Genomic DNA, 20,204 nt, shown 5'->3' with positions numbered 1-20,204 from the left:
TAATCACCTGTAAATTCTGCCCGTGCCTATGGCACACTGTAAAGTGTGTGTTCATTATCTAATGTGTTGGGTATAATACAAAGGCTATTTTTATATAACCTTGTGTGGAGTTACTTTTGTGGGGGGCCTTGGATGTTGTTGCTGGTGGGTGCGTGCACAAATACTTAACTTACATTGCCTCCGGGGTAAGCCTTACTGCTCGTGTCGCACTACCAAAGGGGTGAGCAGGGGTTATCTTGGCGTGTAACTCCCTTGCTCTGACTAGATTGGTGGTTTCTGCCTGGTTTTGGCACCAGCCTTAGCCAACCCATTTCTAACATGGGGCTTCGCACCTGACCTGGGCCTGTGGTGCGGAGCTTTGTATGATGGTCAGCGCCTTGGGCCCCCACTGCACTGAGATTTCCCTCTGGGCGTATTAGTTGATTGAGGCCCTAGTATTGGCGGCTTTTCCTCCTTGTGCCACTGTGCAAATTCATCCCCTCTGATTTTGTCATCGGGTCCTCCCTGGTCCAACTCTTTCAGTGTTTGTTTGACTGGGGCTGCCTGCCTCTCGGGCGTTTACACACAATGTCTAAAGACAAAAGCTCTGGTTCCTCAACCCGACAGAGTACCTTGGACAAGTTCACTGGCGCGTCTGCCCAGTCCATCGGGCCAGGAGACAAACAGACGGTTATGCCAGATAACGCAGCTATACTGGCCGCTATCACTCAATCTCCTGACATGCTAGAGGCCAAAATGTAAGTCGTCGATGTGACCTCCGCAATGCCGTACAGCGTATCACTGAGGTCGAGTCCCGGATCTCTACAGCGGAGGACTCGATTACGACACTCCAACGGAAGGTCTCCGCCGTGGAGTCCATCGCTAAGGGGTGTTTGACACGGGCAGCTGATGCGGAGGGACACGTCCGCCGTAACAATCTATGCTTTGTGGGTTTTCCCGAGGGGTGCAAGGACGGACACGTGGATGGCTTTCTGGCCAAATGCCTGGCAGACTGGCTTCCTCTGGGTCTTCTGTCCCCTTGTTTCGTCTTTGAACGAGCTCATCAAGCCCTCTTTCAGAAACCACCGCCGGGCGCGAGACCTAGGCCTGGGATTGACCTCATCCTACAACAGGCTAGACTCAAAGACCCCTTATTGTTTTCTTTGCGAAAGATCATGATTGTCCCGGATTACACCAGGCTGGTACAGCAGCGCCGTCAGTCTTTCACCGTGGCAAAGGCCAGGCTGCGCCATCTCAAGGTCCAATATTCCTTGTTGTTCCCGCCTAGGCTGTGAATAGCCTATAAAGGACGGACATATTTTTTTGATTTCCCAGAAGAGGTCTTCGCATGGACAGATGAACATGTCAAACTCCGACTGCACACCCCGCCCAGACTAGATTCCGACTCCTCCTGTGGTGGACTAAACCAGGGGTTGTCTCGAGCCCCAGGCGAACAGTGCCAGCGATCTCTATCAAAGAAACACTCCAAATCTTGCAATAAAACACATGTCTGATTCCTATATTCTGGCACAGGAACACCTCTGCACTCCTTCGCTCATCACAAGAGAAAACTTGACCCGATGACTGATGGCATATACCTATGGGCTACACCTCCTACTGCTCTCCCTGGACTTTGCAACATCGCTGTGTCTAGGGGTTGCAGTTTAGGGATCCATTGGCTAGGAGCACTACTGAACCCCCGTTGAGGCCTGGAGATCTCTCCTGCCGCGACAGATGCTTCATCCTATCTCTGTCCCATTTCTGCGTGATCAGCATGGAGGTGTCCTCACTGACCCCTGCAGGGTGGCCGCCAGCTTTGCATCTTTGCCCCCTATGAGACTATCTCACCTCAGCTGGTCACAACGCCATTGCCTCAGTAGACCGATTGGGTGAACCCGCTGCTCTCCTGCTGGCAGACATGGATAGGGCCTTTGACTCTTTAAGCTGGACGTACCTCTTATTGCTGCTGCGCCACCTTAACTTGGGTCCACACCTTCTGCAATATATTGAACTCATATATACTGATATCACTGCGTCTGTTCATGTGGCGGACTCTGTATCACAAACCTTCTCTATTGGACGAGGCACCCTCTTTGCACTCACGATGGAGCCGCTTGTGGCATGGGTGCGGATCGACGCTCTGTACTGGTACTTCGAATGGCCTGGGGCAACGTCCGACTGTATAGCACTGTATGGATGACATGTTATTTTTTCGTATGCGTCCAGACTGATCTGGGCCTCGTCTCCTCAGGATCATGCAGATCTTTGGTGAGACCTCTGGGCTCTACATGAATCCTCGTAAATCCTATCTATGCCCCCTCTGCAATACAGGACAACTTGGTGCCTGATCCGAGGAGGTCCCGTGGTGCAGGATGGTTTTAAATATCTTGGAGTCTTTTTGGCGGCCACGCAGCCCCTATCCTGGGAAAGAAATTTTGCTCCGCTTTGTGTGCAGGTCAGGGAGCAGACGCACATCTGGTCACATCTACCCCTTGCCCTATTTGGTAGATCCGCCATTTTTAAGATGGTTTTCTTGCCCGACTGCTGTGCCAACTTCAAAACCACCCGTATCTAATACCACCTAGCTGGTTTACACAACTCAATGCTACACTTTGACACTTTCTCTGGGGGGGTGGATCGGCGCGGGTCGCCTTACAGAACTGCTTTCAGTCCACTTATTGCGGGGGCTTGGCAACACCCGATATCCAGGCATATTATGCAGCATCACACATACTCATCTTAAATGACTGGTGGTACTGAGACAGGTCAGATCCCATCTATGTGGTTGATCAGTGGTTGAAGGGAGCCCACTCTTTGCATTCTATCTTGTATGCAGGCGCAATCCTGAAGGCATTGCCTCCATCAACTGCCACAGTCTTTAAGCTCTGAAAGCGCACTCTCCTACAGCTGGGATGGTGGGGCAGAATGATGAAAGAAACTCCCCTTTGGTGTAATGGTCTGCCACAGCTGGCTGGCCTCCCTGGTTTCTCGGGCTGGGACAGGATAGGAATCTCTACCTTTGGGAATGTCCTTCATGGACAGACACTGAAGTCCTTTCAGGAGCTGCAGCAAGAGTATGCGATGCCTCGCTCGCAATTTTACAAATATCTGTAGTTCCGCCATGCCTCTTGCCATACCTGACACTTCAGGAGTCCATTCCTGAGTTTGGCCCTCTTGAGGCTAAGGTGTTCATGGGAGACTTGGGGGAACACAAAATTGCCAAAATCTACTGCACACTAGTCACGAATAGCCATACAACATTATACAATGCACAGGAGGCCTGGCAGGCTGACCTAGGCCCACTGGACGAGGAGGACTGGACTGAGACGCTGGCGTCCCCGCGAGGTGCTGCTATAGCAACACGGCTCTGGTTCATACAGTTCAAATACCTCCACCGCGTGTATTACATTAGACTCCGGCTCTGACGGGAGGGACTCACTGCTTCTCCGCTTTGCTTTAGGTGCCGCCGCTGAGGGTACCTTCCTCCACTCAGTATGGTCATGTATATCACTGTCGAAGTTCTGGCATGGCGTTACTACCTGTCTGTCACGGGTTCTGGGTTGGGATACCCTCCACTCTCCCAGACTGACCCTCCTACATATCACTGATGACTTTGGGGGGAACATTTACAAACACCACTTACTGTTATTGGGCCTCACACTCGCAAAGGGAGACATTGCGAAACATTGGAAAGACACCTCACCGCTCTCTCTTGGAGCTTGGAAAAAGGGTCTTGATTTCTGTATGGGGTTGGAGATCCCTATCTTTGTTGCTTGGGGCTGCCCTCGGAAACATCCGAAAATATGGAAGAGATAGGCAGATTTCCCAGGGATCTACTTAGAGCCTATCCCCGATTCAACAACAGATTCATTTAAACATGATTGCTATGTGGTGGGATCTCTAGATTGTAATAATGTGGTCTCTACTGGCATGGATGGACCTTATGTGCCTAATATTCTACAGCAGATTAATGACACTTCGGTTAATTGTTATTGTAACAAGTTGTTATGTGCATGTTCCTTCCTTATTTAGTTATGTACAAAATGTCCACATCAATACTTGTATTGTGTGCTCATTGCTGCTTTGGTGTAACGCCTCATCAAGTGTCTGTTGGCTGTTGACAATAAAATTTTGTTGTTAAAAAAATTGAGCTGTCCCAGACTTGCCACACAACATGTTGGGCTCTTAATGCCTAAACAATGAGTACACTCGGAATCATATGGTTAAGCTGTCTACCCAAGATCTGAAGCACTTTGTATAATGCTTCTTTCTACAGATTACATTCTTCAATTGCTTTCTGTCTCAGAAAACCTTCCCCAATACACTCCTAAAAGCCTGCATGAAAAACTGACCGTGACATACTTTCTTACTTCAGAGTGACCCTCTTCTTACCTTTCATCCTCCACATACCTCTATTTCTGAGTATAGCTTCCTCTTAGTCTCATGCCCGCCTGCCTCAATCCTTCATATTGCAATTCTCCAATAAGCTGATACCTAATTTCATAAATAAAAACTTCTCCTCTTTAAATCCCTATCCCTCTGATCTAACAGTATCAAATCTCCACCTTCCTACCTATCTCACCAACCATTCACCTGAAACCACATATCCCCCATTAATGATCACACCTACATTGCATTACAATATCACAGATTAACCAGAGTAAATGCCTTCAATTGTTTCTTGAGAGCACATAACTAATCACAATAGCCAGCCATAGCCTTGGTTTGTGGAGGTTTGTAGAAACAAAGGAAATATGAAAGTGTTAAAAGTTTAGTTCCACTTGAATTGAACTCCCAACATTTTTGAGAAAGTGAAAAATGTGTAAGAGAAACAGTGCATCGTGCCCTGGTGTGTGTGCTACTCGCTGTAAAATGGTTCAACAAGTCGTCGGGGGTAGTAAGCTATATATCAAAATTAATTAGAATTACAATTACAATCACATAGACTACACACATCAACATGCATAAGACATGCTGTGGATGTTAGTGCATGGATCTAGAAGTGCATAAAAGAGGAACTTTACCTGAGTGTGGCAACCAACCTTCACTCTGCATGGGGCATTCCCATCCCAACACAAGTGCAGTCTATTCTTAATGTCAGACCAAACATATTTTGTTTTAAGGGATTCTAAGAAGAAGCATTTGTAAAGAACCTACCATTTTTTCTCATTTCTAACTTACAGAATTATCTGACAACTTTTAACAGGTTTTCTGGGTTTTGTAATATTCTGTTATGATTTCTTTTTATTTTGTGCTGTTTAAGTGTTGCTGTAATTCTCCTGGCTTGGCAGTTCGGGCTGGATTGTTCCCCTGAGGCACAGGGTCAATACTGATTTGCAAATAGCTGGGTCTGAACTGAGGTGGTGAAGTGAGCTAAAGAATGATGATGGATTCAACCCAGATCTGTGACTGGGGCTGAGTGTCTGAAAAGTTTCAACGCTCCGTCCATCACATCCTTGTGGTTGCCACATTTATTGGATGACATTTGCTAAGACAGTTCCCCACTCCATTTGTTACTAGAATTATTGGTACGACTCAAGATAAACGTGATGGAACCCTAGTGCAAAGTGTTGTTTTGGCGTTTGCTTTCCAGTGCAAATCCTGAATTGCTTTGGAATGTAGCCTTATTGTAACACAAAGTAGCACTATGCACTACTTTGCATCAAGGAAGTGTACCACGGCTGGTACAAGGATGTTCTCCTGCACTGATTCATGGATTTTGACGTGAATCCTTCATCTACTAACTTTGGGAGAAAGGGATTTGCATCAAACAATTACGCCTCTTTGAGGCATGTGTAAAGTTGGAAAAATATTTATTTCCCCCAAACCTTTCCAACTTTGTATGTGTACTCCACAGTACAGCACACATACAAGTGGTAAAGTGTTCAACTTTGTCAAAGCATAGAATTGTATGCCAGAAGTGTACCCCTCCTATATAAAACCTGTGCCTGACATCACACACACACCCTTGCACTATTGTGTGTGTGCATTGGTGCAAGTAAATCTGCCACTCCGTTCTCCAGATCAAGCACTCATAACATATAATGTGTACTGGTTAGGATGACGTGACTGCTACACCTTTCAGTCCTCATTGGCTTAGGTAACATTTCTATACATTGGTTTACACACTTGTCTGACTCAATGTCTCTATAATATAAGTGCAATATCTAGCGCTCTAACTCAGGGATGAGTAGCACTATATAATAAATAAAAGTGAGAGAGGAGCTTAGAAGAGATAAGGGGCACTATTGGAGTGTGGTATTAGTGAGGGAATCCCTTAAAAAGTATGTCATTGTGTGGGTTGTCCGTCACCAACGTTAAAGCCAGCCCTGTGCAAACCAGGCGCAAAGTGTTAGTACATTCGGCCCATAAACTCAAGATTTTAAGGATTTGAAGCTTAACACAATAATTGGGGTGTCATACTAATAACATTGGATTACCACCCAAGGAACCCTTTTTAGCATTCTTAGAATAACGAAAGATTGCAGAAAAGATAATAAGGTTCTAAACCAATATTTGAAATTTGCATGTTTATGAACGTCAAGTAGCAAAAGGATCACTATGACAAAGGCATTAACCCACTGAGCTATCTACATTAAATGCAAATATGTGATCTGAATGTTACACGTCAGGCTTTGCAGCAGGGACTTTACTCCTCTTTACTTCTTTATCATGAGTCAAAACTGTGACTTGGCAAATCACAGATGCATCCATCAAGTGCAGAGTTACTGTACCATTGTTATTATTCCCTGAAAATACCAGGCCAAATGTTCTAGACAGGCTGCTCTTGTCTCACCTCTGCCTTTCATGCAAAGGGCACCCCTTTAGCTTGGTGCTCAGTGTGGCGGCACAGGCCACACACCCTAAACCCGGCACTGTGCGGGGTGTAATTATGTGTTTGGGTCTCAGTTTTAATAGTAAGTTGCACTCCTCCTAGGCTTGAAAAAGGTATATTTTGTTAGGGTTCTACAACTGATAAATAGATAGGATGTTGCAATCATGTTTCTAAAATTAAGAATGTGTTGTGCGGGTTGCTCAGATTACAGTGGTGCACTGATATTGGCTGACTACCTACAATATTGAATGTTTGTAGAAATCATTTTGCTTGCAGATTTAACTGCATCCAACCATAATTGAGATCCTCTAAACGCTCAAATAGTACAGTTTACAGAGGAGTAGATGGTGTGGACTTGTTCATTTTCAAGCCACATCAGAATCCCAAAGGTCTCAAACTGCTTAGAGGCAGAAGAATGGCTCCAATCGCCTTATTGTTTCATGATCCAAGGCCTATATGTTTGCAGGTTGGATTGTATATAACATACTTTTCCACTGAATCTCGTTTATTTGCAATAGCGTTTCAAAATTTAAATTAACCTAACGAAATGCATCTACGGCACTCAGGGACACAGCAGGGATAAATGTACTATTTACTGTTTGCAAAATACTGGTAAATAATTTTCCGAACTTATATGTACAATATCTCAGTTCAAACATGATTGAACTGCATTCCAACCTACTTCATTAATATGTTTGAGAGTAGACAGTGGTCCCATGGATCATTGTATACTCCCAAGCAAACCTTTTTCAGTTCACCAAGGACTCCTTACATTTCGCGAATTGGTTACCGCCCCGACTTGGGAGTTGCAAAAATGTCAACGTTGTGACCAGAGTTTGGTTCCAAAACATTGATACATATTAAACCTATTCAGCATTTGGAAGGGACGCCTACAAAACGCCTTTTCCATACAGGGCCGGACTGGCCGTAGCAGACCGCAGCCGTTTTCCCGGGAAGCTGGAAGGGTGGTGGCCGGTTTGACAGGAATGAGGGACGGTGTTGTATTACTGGGGGCTGGTTTTGAAGACAGTGGCCTCTCTTTCGCATACCCTGCCAGTCTGGTTTCCGATAACAAAATCAAACATTTGATTATTGTAACATTGACATAGCTGTCAAAAAGGAGTCTGACATTTCGAGAGAGTTTTGTAAATTTTTCTAAGAAAGCCATCGGCTCCTGGTGACCAACCCCCTTTTTAAAGCCCCTGTCAGCCACCTTTTATAAGGTGATTGGACCATCAGGTATACCTCTATCCCTACAATGCCAAGTGACTGAAAATAGCTATTGATATATTACTTTACATCTTCTTTTGTCCATAAAACTGTGCAAACAAATATGAACATTTAATTTGTTTCCTTTATGCTAACAATGAAATGTATCAACCCCAACAGCATATTATATCTTCTTGCACCTAAGCTTTTGTATGTTGCTAGTTTTCCACACTTTCGTCTTTGCTCCCTGAAGGCTAACCACTGCAAATTCTCTGTGCATATGAGCCTATCTTTTTGATTTTTATATTTTCAGTTTGTTTTAAGAGAGGTGAGTTTTCAACTCATGTTTACGGGTCATTTCTAAACATTGCAGTTGATTGTCCAGTGTAGTCAAACTTTTAGTTTTACTTTTAGGATGGATGTTATAATAATGCTGCTGCCTCTTCTGAGTTTTTGTCTGTAAAGGCAATTATAATAACAAGCACAAACACCTAACATTTTGCTTACACAGAGACAATGCCCATGTCTAAATTGCATCCAATGTAAATGTTCAATATGGGAGAAAGAACAGCACTGATGGATTTTACTATTTCTGAACCTATTTGTGTCATGTATCTACTGAAATGGCCTTCAAACACGAAAGAAAGCTCAACTGTGGAAGATTACTTTAGAGAGGGGAGACACTTCATGGCCATGTTTGTATTTTGTATGCAGTATTTCATAAAACAAATTACACATGGTGGTGATTGTTCTAAGAGACGGCATCCAAAGAGACTATATAAGTGACCAGCAAACTTACACATTTGGTATTAATGAATAGTTGAAATATTTTGGCTTCCTGTTATGGATTCTTCTGCACTGCAAGTGTCAAGTCTTTGGATCATAATTCTGCATGGAAGGGGCCACAGTGACACTATTGTCCTTGAGAGTAGCAGGTAGTGTTGGTTGTCCGCACCAGAGTGGTTATTTGTTGATGGCTGCACAGCGGATTGTTTTGAGAAATCTCCGGAGACTGTAAATGATTTAAAAACTCTTTAAGTTGCAGTTAGTAAACAAGGAGATGGGTTATTATAGAGCCAACTATGTTTCTCCTCTGAGGTATTGATGTGTTATACTTGAGTTTACGAAGGTCACAGGAGAGTAATTACTTTCTGATATCACCAAATGTATGTCACATGTCAGACTGAGTTATGTTAATTATTAACGATATGTTTCATCAGTGGAAGCAGGGGATCACAGTTGGAGGGAAATGTTGATGCTAGGACCTCCCAGACTACTGAAACTTCTGTATCTAAAAATGAGAAAATACAGGGGAACCCAGTAATCTGCAGGTAACCAGGTATAAATATAGAATTTTTAATTTTTTTCCATACGGGGATTAGGTAAAAGTGAATTTAGTAGCTACTGCCTAGCCTATTAGAGTCTCTGGTAGACTTTGCACAGTTAATGAAAATCAAATTTTAACTGGCCTGTACTGTACTGTTTCTTCATATGTGCGTTTTATTTATGAATTGTTCTTGGCTGTGTAACACAGTTTAATCCTTTGGGTAATATTTATTTCTATAGTAAACATAGACATTGGCAGTGTGATTCAACAGTGCAGGCGGTGCAGAGAGACAGTGAAAATGTGCAGAAGGAAGTCAAATATATATACGATTTAAATCAACAGCACATGAGTATGATCAGTAAATAACTGACAGGTCTGTTTACAGAGTTGGTGAAGAATTGTAGAACGAGGAAAGAATCAGATAGGTTCCTAAAATCTTCACAGTTTAGACTTCATATGCCCATGCGGGGGTGGGAGGGTGGAAAAAATAAATAAATGACTTACCTTTCACTGTTGGCTGCTACAAACTTCTGCTACCACGCAGTGCTTCCTGCTTTTTTGCTCCCGGCACTGCAGTACCCATGAGCATCAACTCCCTGTGCAATCCCAGTGCTTCTCTCATGATACTACTCCCAGCATGAGAGAAGCGCTGGGATTGTGAGGTGCGGGCCAGTTTCAGTGTTCAGCAGGTACTGGATCCTGTGCCCCTGAGCACTGCAGATATCTCCTAGGAGCAGTCTGGAGATATCCAAGTGTGCATGTCAGTTTGGCCATTCTAAGACAGCCGTCTAAACTCTCATGCGTACTTTCAGTGCCTACCACTCCTCCTCCCCATGCTGCTAGTGTTGCCTCGTGGCCCCTGGCCCTGCCCTCGACTATGTGACTCTGGAAGTGGAAAATAAAATGGAAATTGAAAATTTATTTTTCTTCTGTCTTCTGCATTTCAGCAGTGGGGCACCACCCTTGCATATGACAGAAATTGAACAAGGTCATCATCAGGACAGATATTCAACAATTATTCAGAATTGCTACCAGCATTTCAATCAGTTAAAAAAAAATGAAAAAGTGTTACCAGGCACTGTTAACACAAAGGTCAAAGGCAGTAATCAGGGCAATATATTTTAGTTTTAGGCAATAAAAAAGAAATTGCCAAGTTGGTTTATATTAATTGTTGGAGGTGAAGTATCTGGTGCAGTTCAGCACAGAATGCATGACTACATATGTAGAGTGCAGTGTATGTATTTTCAATAATAGTTGCATATAATCATTTTTGGGGCTCTGATGAATGTGTTCTTATGCCTTTCTTTTCTCTTTCACGTAGGTATTGATCCAGCTTTTGCATTGATGGGCTCTCTATGCGTACTTTTAGCCATGGGTTCATTTAATGGACTTGTGTATGCTATAAGGTATGATTTTGTTTTATCTATCATTGATCTGTAATGAAAATGATGAATTGTATTCATGTTAGTTTTTTATGACAGAACCACTCCCATACTAACTTATGATTTAGGAAGAAGAATAGACCAAAGTACAGGTTGTATTGTGTTTAACAAGAAAATACAAATTGTTCATCTTACATCTATGAGTAGACTGTAGTATTGAGAAGGACTTCTCACCAAAACTGCTCTGGCTTTTACGATATTAATTCAAAATATTGGATCCTATAATGGTTTAGGAGCCCTGCACGAGTTTCTGTTTTAGATGTTGGGGACCTGCAGAATGGGATGATGTTGACAAATGTCAATAGTTTCAGTTGGCTCCTTACTTGTATTGCTAGCTATAACACAGTTGGCTTTTTATGCAGTAAGTGAACACAGTCTGGTTAACTCACAACATGGTCCTTAAGAACCAATGTTAAATCCCAGGGCCCGAGTTTGCGATAGGACGCACTGTCTTTATTTGCACCTGTGCTCCCTACCACAATGAATGCCCTTCCCCCAGGGCGGGGCAAACATGAAATATGGAGCAGCAGCTACAAAGCCATTTGGTGTTTCATAGTGCAGACGGCAACCAGCCTAGGGAGAGAAATCCCCTTGCGGGTTGGTTAGTGAATGACTACACCCACCTGCAGGGAAATGTCTAGGGGGTCCATGGCACCCCTTTTCACTGAACTAGAGGGCTGCCCTCAGGGGCGCACTGAAAGTGTGCCACCTTTTTGTGTTGTAATTTCAGTGCACCTCCGAACAGTTGCAGCTCCTCCGCTAAGGCGGAGGCGCGTCGCCTCACTGCCTTGAAGCAGTTAAAAAAGGAAAAAATAAAATGATAATAAGGTAATGTTGTTACCATTTTATTTTATCCTCCTCCTGTGGCAGCTTTCCGTGACACGGCGGGGCTGTAGGTCAGGGGACGAGTGGTAGAATCCTCCTAAGTGCGCAATGACTGTTTGGCTGGCTCTCCCAGGCTGCCCAAAACAGTAATGTGCACTTTCTCTCTTCTCCGTGCAGGCGGCATTTCAGCCTGCATGAAAAACATGCCCAGGCCTCAAGTCCCTGGCTTAGCGCCGAACCACGCCACTCAGACCAATCACAATGCTGCATAGCAGCATTGTGATTGGTTAGGGGAGCGTGGGTGCTTACCAATCACAACACTGCATTGCAGTGTTGTGACTTGTCAGGCTGTGCTTCCTGGGGTCCTAGACGGAGGAGAGCAGAAGTGGAGACATGGGACCCGGCGGAAAGGTAAGTGTATTTATTTTACATTGTGTCCAGCGCCCCACCCATTTTCTCCCCCAGCCTGCCCCCCCCCCCCACCCGGGAGCCGTGCCAGCCACCACTGCTTCCTAAGGGTGCCTGCGTTTAACCTCTAAAATGGAGACACAAATACAACCAGAATGACAAAAAGGCCCCTCAGGATCACGTGTGTATAGTCTAATTAGAGAGTTTGCTCAACACTATCCCTTGTCCTGAGGAAGACCCTCCTGTAAGGGCCCACCTATCTCTACCATGTCGTGGGGTCGAAACGTCGACAACCAGATCTCCCCAGCAGCTTCTATTCTGAGCTTGGAATTATACTGCTACTATTTGGAAGCATGGTTACCACCTGAATAACATTTCATTTATGTGTTTTTTGTTTCTGGTTCCAGTTGCAGCCAGTTTCTAAATAGGGTTTTGGATAAGTACATTTGACCTATACTGTATTGCACTATCGTACCTTGCACTACCTCCTATCATTCTCACTCCCACTCCCACTCCCCCTTTTTCTGGGCAATGTAATGTGTTATTATGCTAACTTATGCTGTGTGCGCAAATTTTAATGCGCAGGTACTTTGTGATTAAACAACAATGTACAGTCCAGTTGATTCTATGTGTTCTTTACTTTGTCATTAAACTGTTTTCACTGTGTATTCTATTTGTATCCTGGGACCCCTCCCTTCTGTACCGTTAGTTACCCAAGTCCCACTGACTCCCTTGGGTTTACCCATTTATTGTAATGCACCAGCAAGGTACGGCAGGATTTTGAAGTCATTGAACATCCCCCAAAGTCAGATGCATCGTTGTTGAGCTCCTGGATTTCATAAATACTGACAGCACTTTGCCACCGAGGGTTTACTTTCAGACACAATGCAGGAGGCTGGAGCTGGGCAGGTCTCCATGAGTCCAGAAACCTTTAATGAGAGGGCCTGCTGAGAGAGTTTTTCCTGGATAGCATACGCTCTGAGCAGTATATACCTGGATATCTTGCCCACTGAGGGTACATCCTCCCACAGTCCCTGGTACAAGTACTCCGGAGGTGGAAACAATTACCAGGTTACTCAAAGTTCTAGCTGCTGGGAAGGTTCCTTCTGGTCGTTCTTATAGGGCTTTCTCCAGGCAGGGTCCTTTCAGGGTCCAGTCCAAAACAGGTTACTTGGTCCTTCTTTAAATAAAAGGGCTCATCAGACAAATAATTGAATATTGGAAAGCAGTTCCAGTCCCTGAGTGCCAGCAGGAGCAGCAGACTTTAAATCTTCCTTCTTTTGCTCTCAGGTAACACAACGCACACTTTTACAAGGTTAGTTTTCCACTAACATCATCAAAAATCTACTTTCACCATTGAATTACATGTGTAAGAACATTAATTCATTGAATATTCCCTGAACAAGTTAAATGAACATAATTTTATCCATAACTAGGTCTGCTCATGGAAATGGATTTTTACCTATGCAATGACAAGCAACTTTTTTGCAACCGTTGTCCGACGGCAGCCATAATCTTGGGTGGCATAACTCTTCTCAAGCACTGTGGATTTCATGCTGAGTGGCAATGGCTTCATTAATGGGTGGAAGGGGCAAGACAGAGGTAGATGGGAGTGGGGTGAGCACCTATAACAAGTCTCACAAGTCTCAACACTTGTGTATATGATAGAGTCCAGGATTACTCCAAAATTTTTAATATTAGCAGATTTACTTGTTTACTGATCGTGACTTCAAAGAAATCCTGCCAGTCTTGAGCAGCAAAAATAAAAAAGACCCACACACCCTGGGATAGCAAACTCTTTGGGTGCGAGGTTCTTTAGCATTTTGTTTTAAAACATATACTCCCAGTCTGGAAGTTTGTTTTTGTAAAACACAAAGATTGCTGAGGGGCCGCAAGAAAGATGGCAGCTACTCAACAAACTTGTAGTGCCTGTATATGAGCCGATCTCTAAATATGGCAGTCAGTAGTCAGCTAAGGTGGCCGAAGTCATGGCCGGACTACTGCCTGCCATGGCCTCCGCCACCCTGGTAGACTACTGACTACCCACCAAACTCTAAATGAGGCTGTCATTCATATTGTAAATTTAATATGTTTTTGAATACTTAAGTAGAATCGAATTCTCATCCTATTGTACACCACTCAAGTTCAATTTAAGTGCATAAGAAGCCATCTACATGGCTAATTCCCAAATCCTGATTCACCTGTAGAGATTTACACCAGTAGATAAAGCATGTGGCTGGGTGTAGCAGATTGACTCCAGTCAAAGGTTAAATGTTAGGGCTGGGAAGAAGGGAGTATGTACACTACAATACCTAACGCCTAAAAAGAGGAGGATTTCCTTAGTTAAGGTAATAAAGGCATAAATTAGAGTTTAGTGGCTAGGGTACTTCTTCACAATGGTGACAGACTACCTTGTCTGCTAAACTCTAAATCAGGCCCTCAGTCAGACCACTGCCAGGTTTAGGTTGAAGGAGTAAAATGCACTCCATCTGCATAAATCTTCCTCTTAAGGCCCTATGGAGTATGGGTTGTCGGAGGTTAGCCATCCTATGGTTTTCCCTATTTATAGTGGGAAGGCAGGTGGCTTTTTATACTGCCCATCACGACCAGAATAATTCTTGGGAATGAAGGACAGTAAAAATAAAGTAATTACCCCAACACCATGGGAGAAAACTCCCATGGTGTTGGGCCATTCATTTTTTTTTCCGACAACCTACCTGAATGATGAATTCATGTGTGTATGTATGAATGTATCTGCTTGTGCATGTGTGTGTTGTGAAAGGATGTGTGCACGTGTATATGCTAATGAATGGTGGGATGTATGTCTGCGCTTGGAATTATGTGGATGGGTGTGAGTATATGTGTGTCTTTGTGGAAGAGACAGCATGTGTGCCCACCCTGTCACTGCTGCTTATTTCGGGTTGCAACTGCTACCAATATTACTTGGAGCGTTTTACTATTCAAGACATTCAACACATTGGATCATAAAAATGCAAAATAACTCTAAGTGTTCTACACTCTAAGGGGCACATTACGATGGAGGATTTTCCGCATCCTCCGGGCCGGCGGAAGCCACCGCCGGCCCGGAGGATGCGGAAAATCCTCTGCGGACCCACCAAAGACCCACCGCCACATTAGGAATACTGGTGGGTCCTGGTTTCTGTCCGCCACTTTTCCGCCGCGGTTGGCTTACAACCGCGGCGGGAAAGGCCTAATATGGTGGCGGTGTCTCTCAGACACCGCCAGACATATTAGGATGGCTGTGCAAACATGCTTTTCCGCGGCGGATTCTCCGCCGAGGAAAAGCATGTGGATCTTCACCTCGGGGGCCCGTAGCGGGCCCCCTGGGTGAAGGGGGGGTGGGATTTGCACATGGGGGGTACCTATGGTACCCCCCTGCCTTTGCGTGCACGAAGCGGCAGGCACCGCGCGGTGCCTGCCGCTTTGTGCATGCAAATGCACTGCTTTCATTTTTTACATTGCGGCGGGTGCTGCTTCAAGCAGCACCCGCCGCAATGTAAAAAATACAGGATGTGGCCGCCAGGGTGGCGGTCACATCCTAATTGTCGTGGAGGGACCGCCGCTGCCCATGCGGACGGTCCCTCTTACGCAGGGGTGGCGGACGGACGCAAGTCCGTCCGCCATCATAATAGGGCCCTTAATGCGTTGTTAAAATAACTGCTACTTTGATAACAGTGCCTGGGATGAGAACATGCATGTGTCTGAAAGTGAAACAACATTTCATGACAAAGATTGACTTAAATGAAGTGTTTGTTTCCTGTAGAACTTCACTGAAAGAATTGCCTTTGCTTGATTTGGTGTAAATTCGTTCAGTGATTTTTGAGAAGTTACCATGTAAAAAGTGTTCCTGTCTGGGCATGAAGGGGTTACAGTTTACAGATATCTTAACAGTTGGAAAGGTATATTTTTGATTTGCATTTAGTGTTAGCGCTGACGTATTTGCACAAAATCCGGAAGATGCTTAGCATGTTTAGCTTACTATCAGTATGTTTACATTTTTGCAGATTCGTCAAAGGAGGCACATTTGAAAGAGCCACAAAATTTCCATTGCTAATTGCTGTGGCATCATTTGGCATGATTTGCTGAATCCAAATGAAATTTGGCAGACATTTAGTATGTTTGCTATGCCAAGTGTCACCCAGATTAATGAAGGAGGAGCAAAGTTAAAAGGGATGGGAAGGCAAAAGCGGTTTCATATTCTAATACCTTTGGTACTCTTTAATGATTCTGCATAGATTGTCCAGGCTGTTAACATGTTAAACCCATTACATGACTCTCAAGATTCATGCAGATCCAGGAAGGCATGGGATAGAGTTAAATGGATGGGGGGTGGGGTAAAAAAACATATATTTGCTAATAGCTTTGGCATAGTTGTACTCAACCCATGACAAACACTTACCATGATTACACACAGACACACACACGGTCGCCAGTAGGTAATCAGTCAAGAGGAGGCCGAGAAAAAGAAGGGTCAAAAGAAGTGTTTTTCCAATTTTAATTTCCATAGAGAGTTTTGAACTTGACTACAGCCCGAACTGCTGGACAGTATTATACAAAACTTGGCAGAAAGCTGCCTCTTGGTCCAGAAAGAGTACTTTTGGTTATTTGGTGTAAATCCGATGCCTTTTCCTTTTTTAACATTTCTTGTGGGACTTGGCCCCAAGCCAAGTCCCAAGATGGCTGACAACACTTCTGAGTTGAAGTGTTTGCAGCCAATCAAATTTTAGTAGGATCCGCGGGTCAACTGCAAGGACTCGCTTCCCAAAATATCTATATTATTTTAACTTAAATATCTCAAAAACTACTGAATGGATTTACACCAAATCATGTACATAAATACACATATACAACTTTACAACCGTATGTATGTATGTATATAAGTGGTATAATTATGGCGCAGAGCGGTGGCGCCTGACTGGCAGACTGCTATGGAGGAATGGCGTAGGTAGCAACCGGACAGTTCCCGAGCCTGATACTGTGAGGAGTTGGACGTGGGACGAGGCAGGAGCTGCAAGTCAACGCTACAGGAGGATTGTGCTTGAGGCTGGGAGATAGGCGCTCTTGAGTGAGGCCTGTCTCCACTCTTCAAAATTGCAAGGATTTCGGAGCAGGGCTCTGCTTGAAGCAGTGGAGAGGAAGGAGAGCCACTGGCCTCAATGGAGCACTGCTGAAAGGTGAACTAAAAGCAAACTAAATGCTGCTATTTAAAAGAGATTTTTTTATCAAGCTGATTGTTTTGCACAAAAATCAATTATATTGTTATACTCTTTGTACAGACTGGAACATTTATTTTTTATTGACGTTTATCATGACGGCCAGTTTGTGAAAAGGAATACGAGAGTATTTCCTTCATGCTGATGGAGGGATCAATTTGCATTTATATAAACAGTCAGTACGTGATTCCAGACTGAAAAAGGCAGTAATTGTTGAAACATGTCTCTTGAAAATGTATGCAGCTTTACATAAAGTTTTAATCGCCCACCCCCTCTGGAGTGCAAGGACTCTTTGTACCGGAAGGAGAAAGTGGTATTGTGCTGATATTTATAAATATATTTGGAAGATCAAACTTCAAAAGTTCCACTTAATGAATACCCACAAAACACAAATACTTTCTACAACAACAGCGCTTCCAAGTGGACATATAGCACTAACAGCAACCGACATTAACATACTGTCAGATATGAATATGCTAGCTAATGATGATGAGGAATCGGAAAATGATTGTAGAAACTCCACTCAACAAACAAGCGAAAGGATAGGCATCAGTATCAACGCTGCTCCGGCCACCCATTTCAAACCGAAATCCAAGTTTGTGCCGGTAATGACTCGGGACTCAATTGACACATTCAATGAGACAATAACAACAGAAATTAGAAGATTAAACATCAAAATACAAAAGCAAAGGTACAGATATAATCCACGATTGCAAAAATATCATCAGCTCATGAACAAATTGCAGGATAACGATTCTATTGTAATACGCAACTCCGACAAAGGAGGAATCGTGGTCATATGGCCAAAAAGTCAATATCTGGAAGAGGCCCAACGACAACTGGGGGACAGAGATTGTTACAAAATAAGCTCAAAAGGCATAATAAAATCAACACAGGAAGAACTTTGTAACAAACTTGTGGCATGGAAAAGTTTGGGATTGATAAATCAAGATAAATTTAAGTTTATGAAAAATGACTACTCCATAATACCAGAAATCTATTTTATCCCAAAAATTCACAAAGATAGACTGCGACCTCCCGGAAGACCAATAATCTCAGCCAATCAGAGTCTGGTGGAAAATGTGTCAATCTATATAGATTTGTTCCTTCAACAGCATGTAAGGACGCTTCCATCATACATACATGATACTACGGATTTCTTGAGGAAAATACAGGAAATAAAATGGCGAGAAGATTACTTACTAATATCTATGGATGTCTCAAACTTATATACATCGGTCCACCACAGAGATCGGATGAGAGCTCTAGAGTATTATCTAAACACAAGACCTATCAAATTCCACACACATAATAAGATGCTTCTGGACCATACCAAGTTGTTTTGAAACAGTGTAGTGAGCAGTAGCCCTGAGCTGTCTAAAAATGCCAGTTGGCTTAGCAAAGGTAATGGTTTTGTCAGATGCACAATCTGTAAGGCCTGTAAATGTGGGGAGAATAAAACAACCTATAATACAGGCTTCAAAGACAAACCCACTATAATCAACACGTTTCTAACATGCAAATCCGAGTATGCAGTATACGTATTAGAGTGCACTTGTAAATGTAAATGTAAATGTGTTGGACTTGTAAAGCGCACAGCTGCCCGTAAGCGTCCCGGCGCTGAAGACCGCTGGGGAACCCGTCCTGGCTTTCCCTGTGAGATGGTCCCTACTGGGTATCTCCAAGGTGAAACCAGGCATCCCCGGAGTCTGTGGGGGGCCGTTGTAGAGATGAGGCAAGCTTAATGCCCAGAGTTGCCGAGTGTGATCCCTGGTTAGAGTAGGCACCGAGGCGAGAATTGTCGAGTCCGCTGACCCTGGTCCACGACCCGGCCGCGTCGGGAATTGAACCCTGGTCCCAGGCCGTTCTCTGCTTCCGGGTCTGCTGCCTCTAACCAGTGAGCCACACCACTCCACTTGTGGATTAAAATATGTGGGCAGCACCCGCCTCCCAGTGCAAAAGAGAATCTTACAGCATCTAAGGCCGTATCGAATAATGACAGCTCACATCCGGTGGCCCGTCACTTTAACAAGATCCATAAAAAGAACCTGACAGAGTTGAAGTACTACATAATTGATAATGTTCCCTCTCTTCGAAGAGGCGGGAACAGAGATGCAATACTCAGGCGTTTAGAAACTAAACTGATATGAGAATTTGACAGCAAAATCCACATGGATTGAATACAAAGGAAGATCTTTATACTTGGCTGTAATCAAGGTAGTTAACATATGACATGAAAACAGTACATCATTTAATTTTAATATAGCATTATTTATATATTTATATAGCTTTCATTATTATACCTCTCCTCCCTTCCATAACAGTTTCCCTGTCATTAGTGTTCATGGGCTCATGACACAAAGACATTGTTCACATGCACGTTGACACTTACATTTTTTAATTAGTATGCTGATTAGCATAAAACACTTGGCACTTTATTTGCACAATTTTACACTTTATCACTGTACTGTGTAGAATGTTGCAATAATTTCTTAATTTCAATTAAGAGCATCAAGTTGAGGCTTAACATCACAATATGATGTTAGCACAGAGGAAAAGAAACACAAAACAACCATAACTCAGGAATCAATATTGTGGATAAGGAAATATGTTTACATATATAAAAATAATGATTCTATTATGTGGTCAATTAGGACGTATTTTTAATTGGTATTTATACAGTTATTTAAATTGCGTATTTGCACAACATATGGTTCCTCAAATAGTGTTTTGAAGAAATGTGGTACAATACCATTGGACCTTCTAAAAACAAAATGCTATCAATATTGAAAATAATCACCGGTGAGGCTTGTATTACTGTTGTTTTACCGTGTTTTATTATAATTGAAATGTATTTTACGGATATACAACCAAGTGCAATACAATACTGCATATATTGAATTGTTTAATGAATTGGACAATTTAAGAATGTATCACCCAATGGA

The 20,204-nt window shown here is 43.4% G+C and overlaps 1 protein-coding gene across 2 annotated transcripts in view; it reads left to right on the top strand.

Moving 5' to 3' along the window:
• The window catches only part of GUCY2F (guanylate cyclase 2F, retinal), a 267,791-nt gene that overhangs the window by 96,030 nt on the left and 151,557 nt on the right, over nt 1-20,204 (top strand). For both annotated transcript variants that reach the window (XM_078685977.1, XM_078685978.1), the window contains exon 5: nt 10,672-10,756. In XM_078685977.1, the coding sequence (XP_078542103.1) occupies nt 10,672-10,756 (85 nt within the window). The remainder of the gene's footprint in view (nt 1-10,671; nt 10,757-20,204) is intronic.

The sequence above is a fragment of the Lissotriton helveticus genome, chromosome 4_1, assembly GCF_964261635.1.
Source record: "Lissotriton helveticus chromosome 4_1, aLisHel1.1, whole genome shotgun sequence".
Lineage (NCBI taxonomy): Eukaryota > Metazoa > Chordata > Amphibia > Caudata > Salamandridae > Lissotriton > Lissotriton helveticus.
Note: the sequence above shows the minus strand (reverse complement) of the source record. Positions and strands in the feature narration are given on the sequence as shown.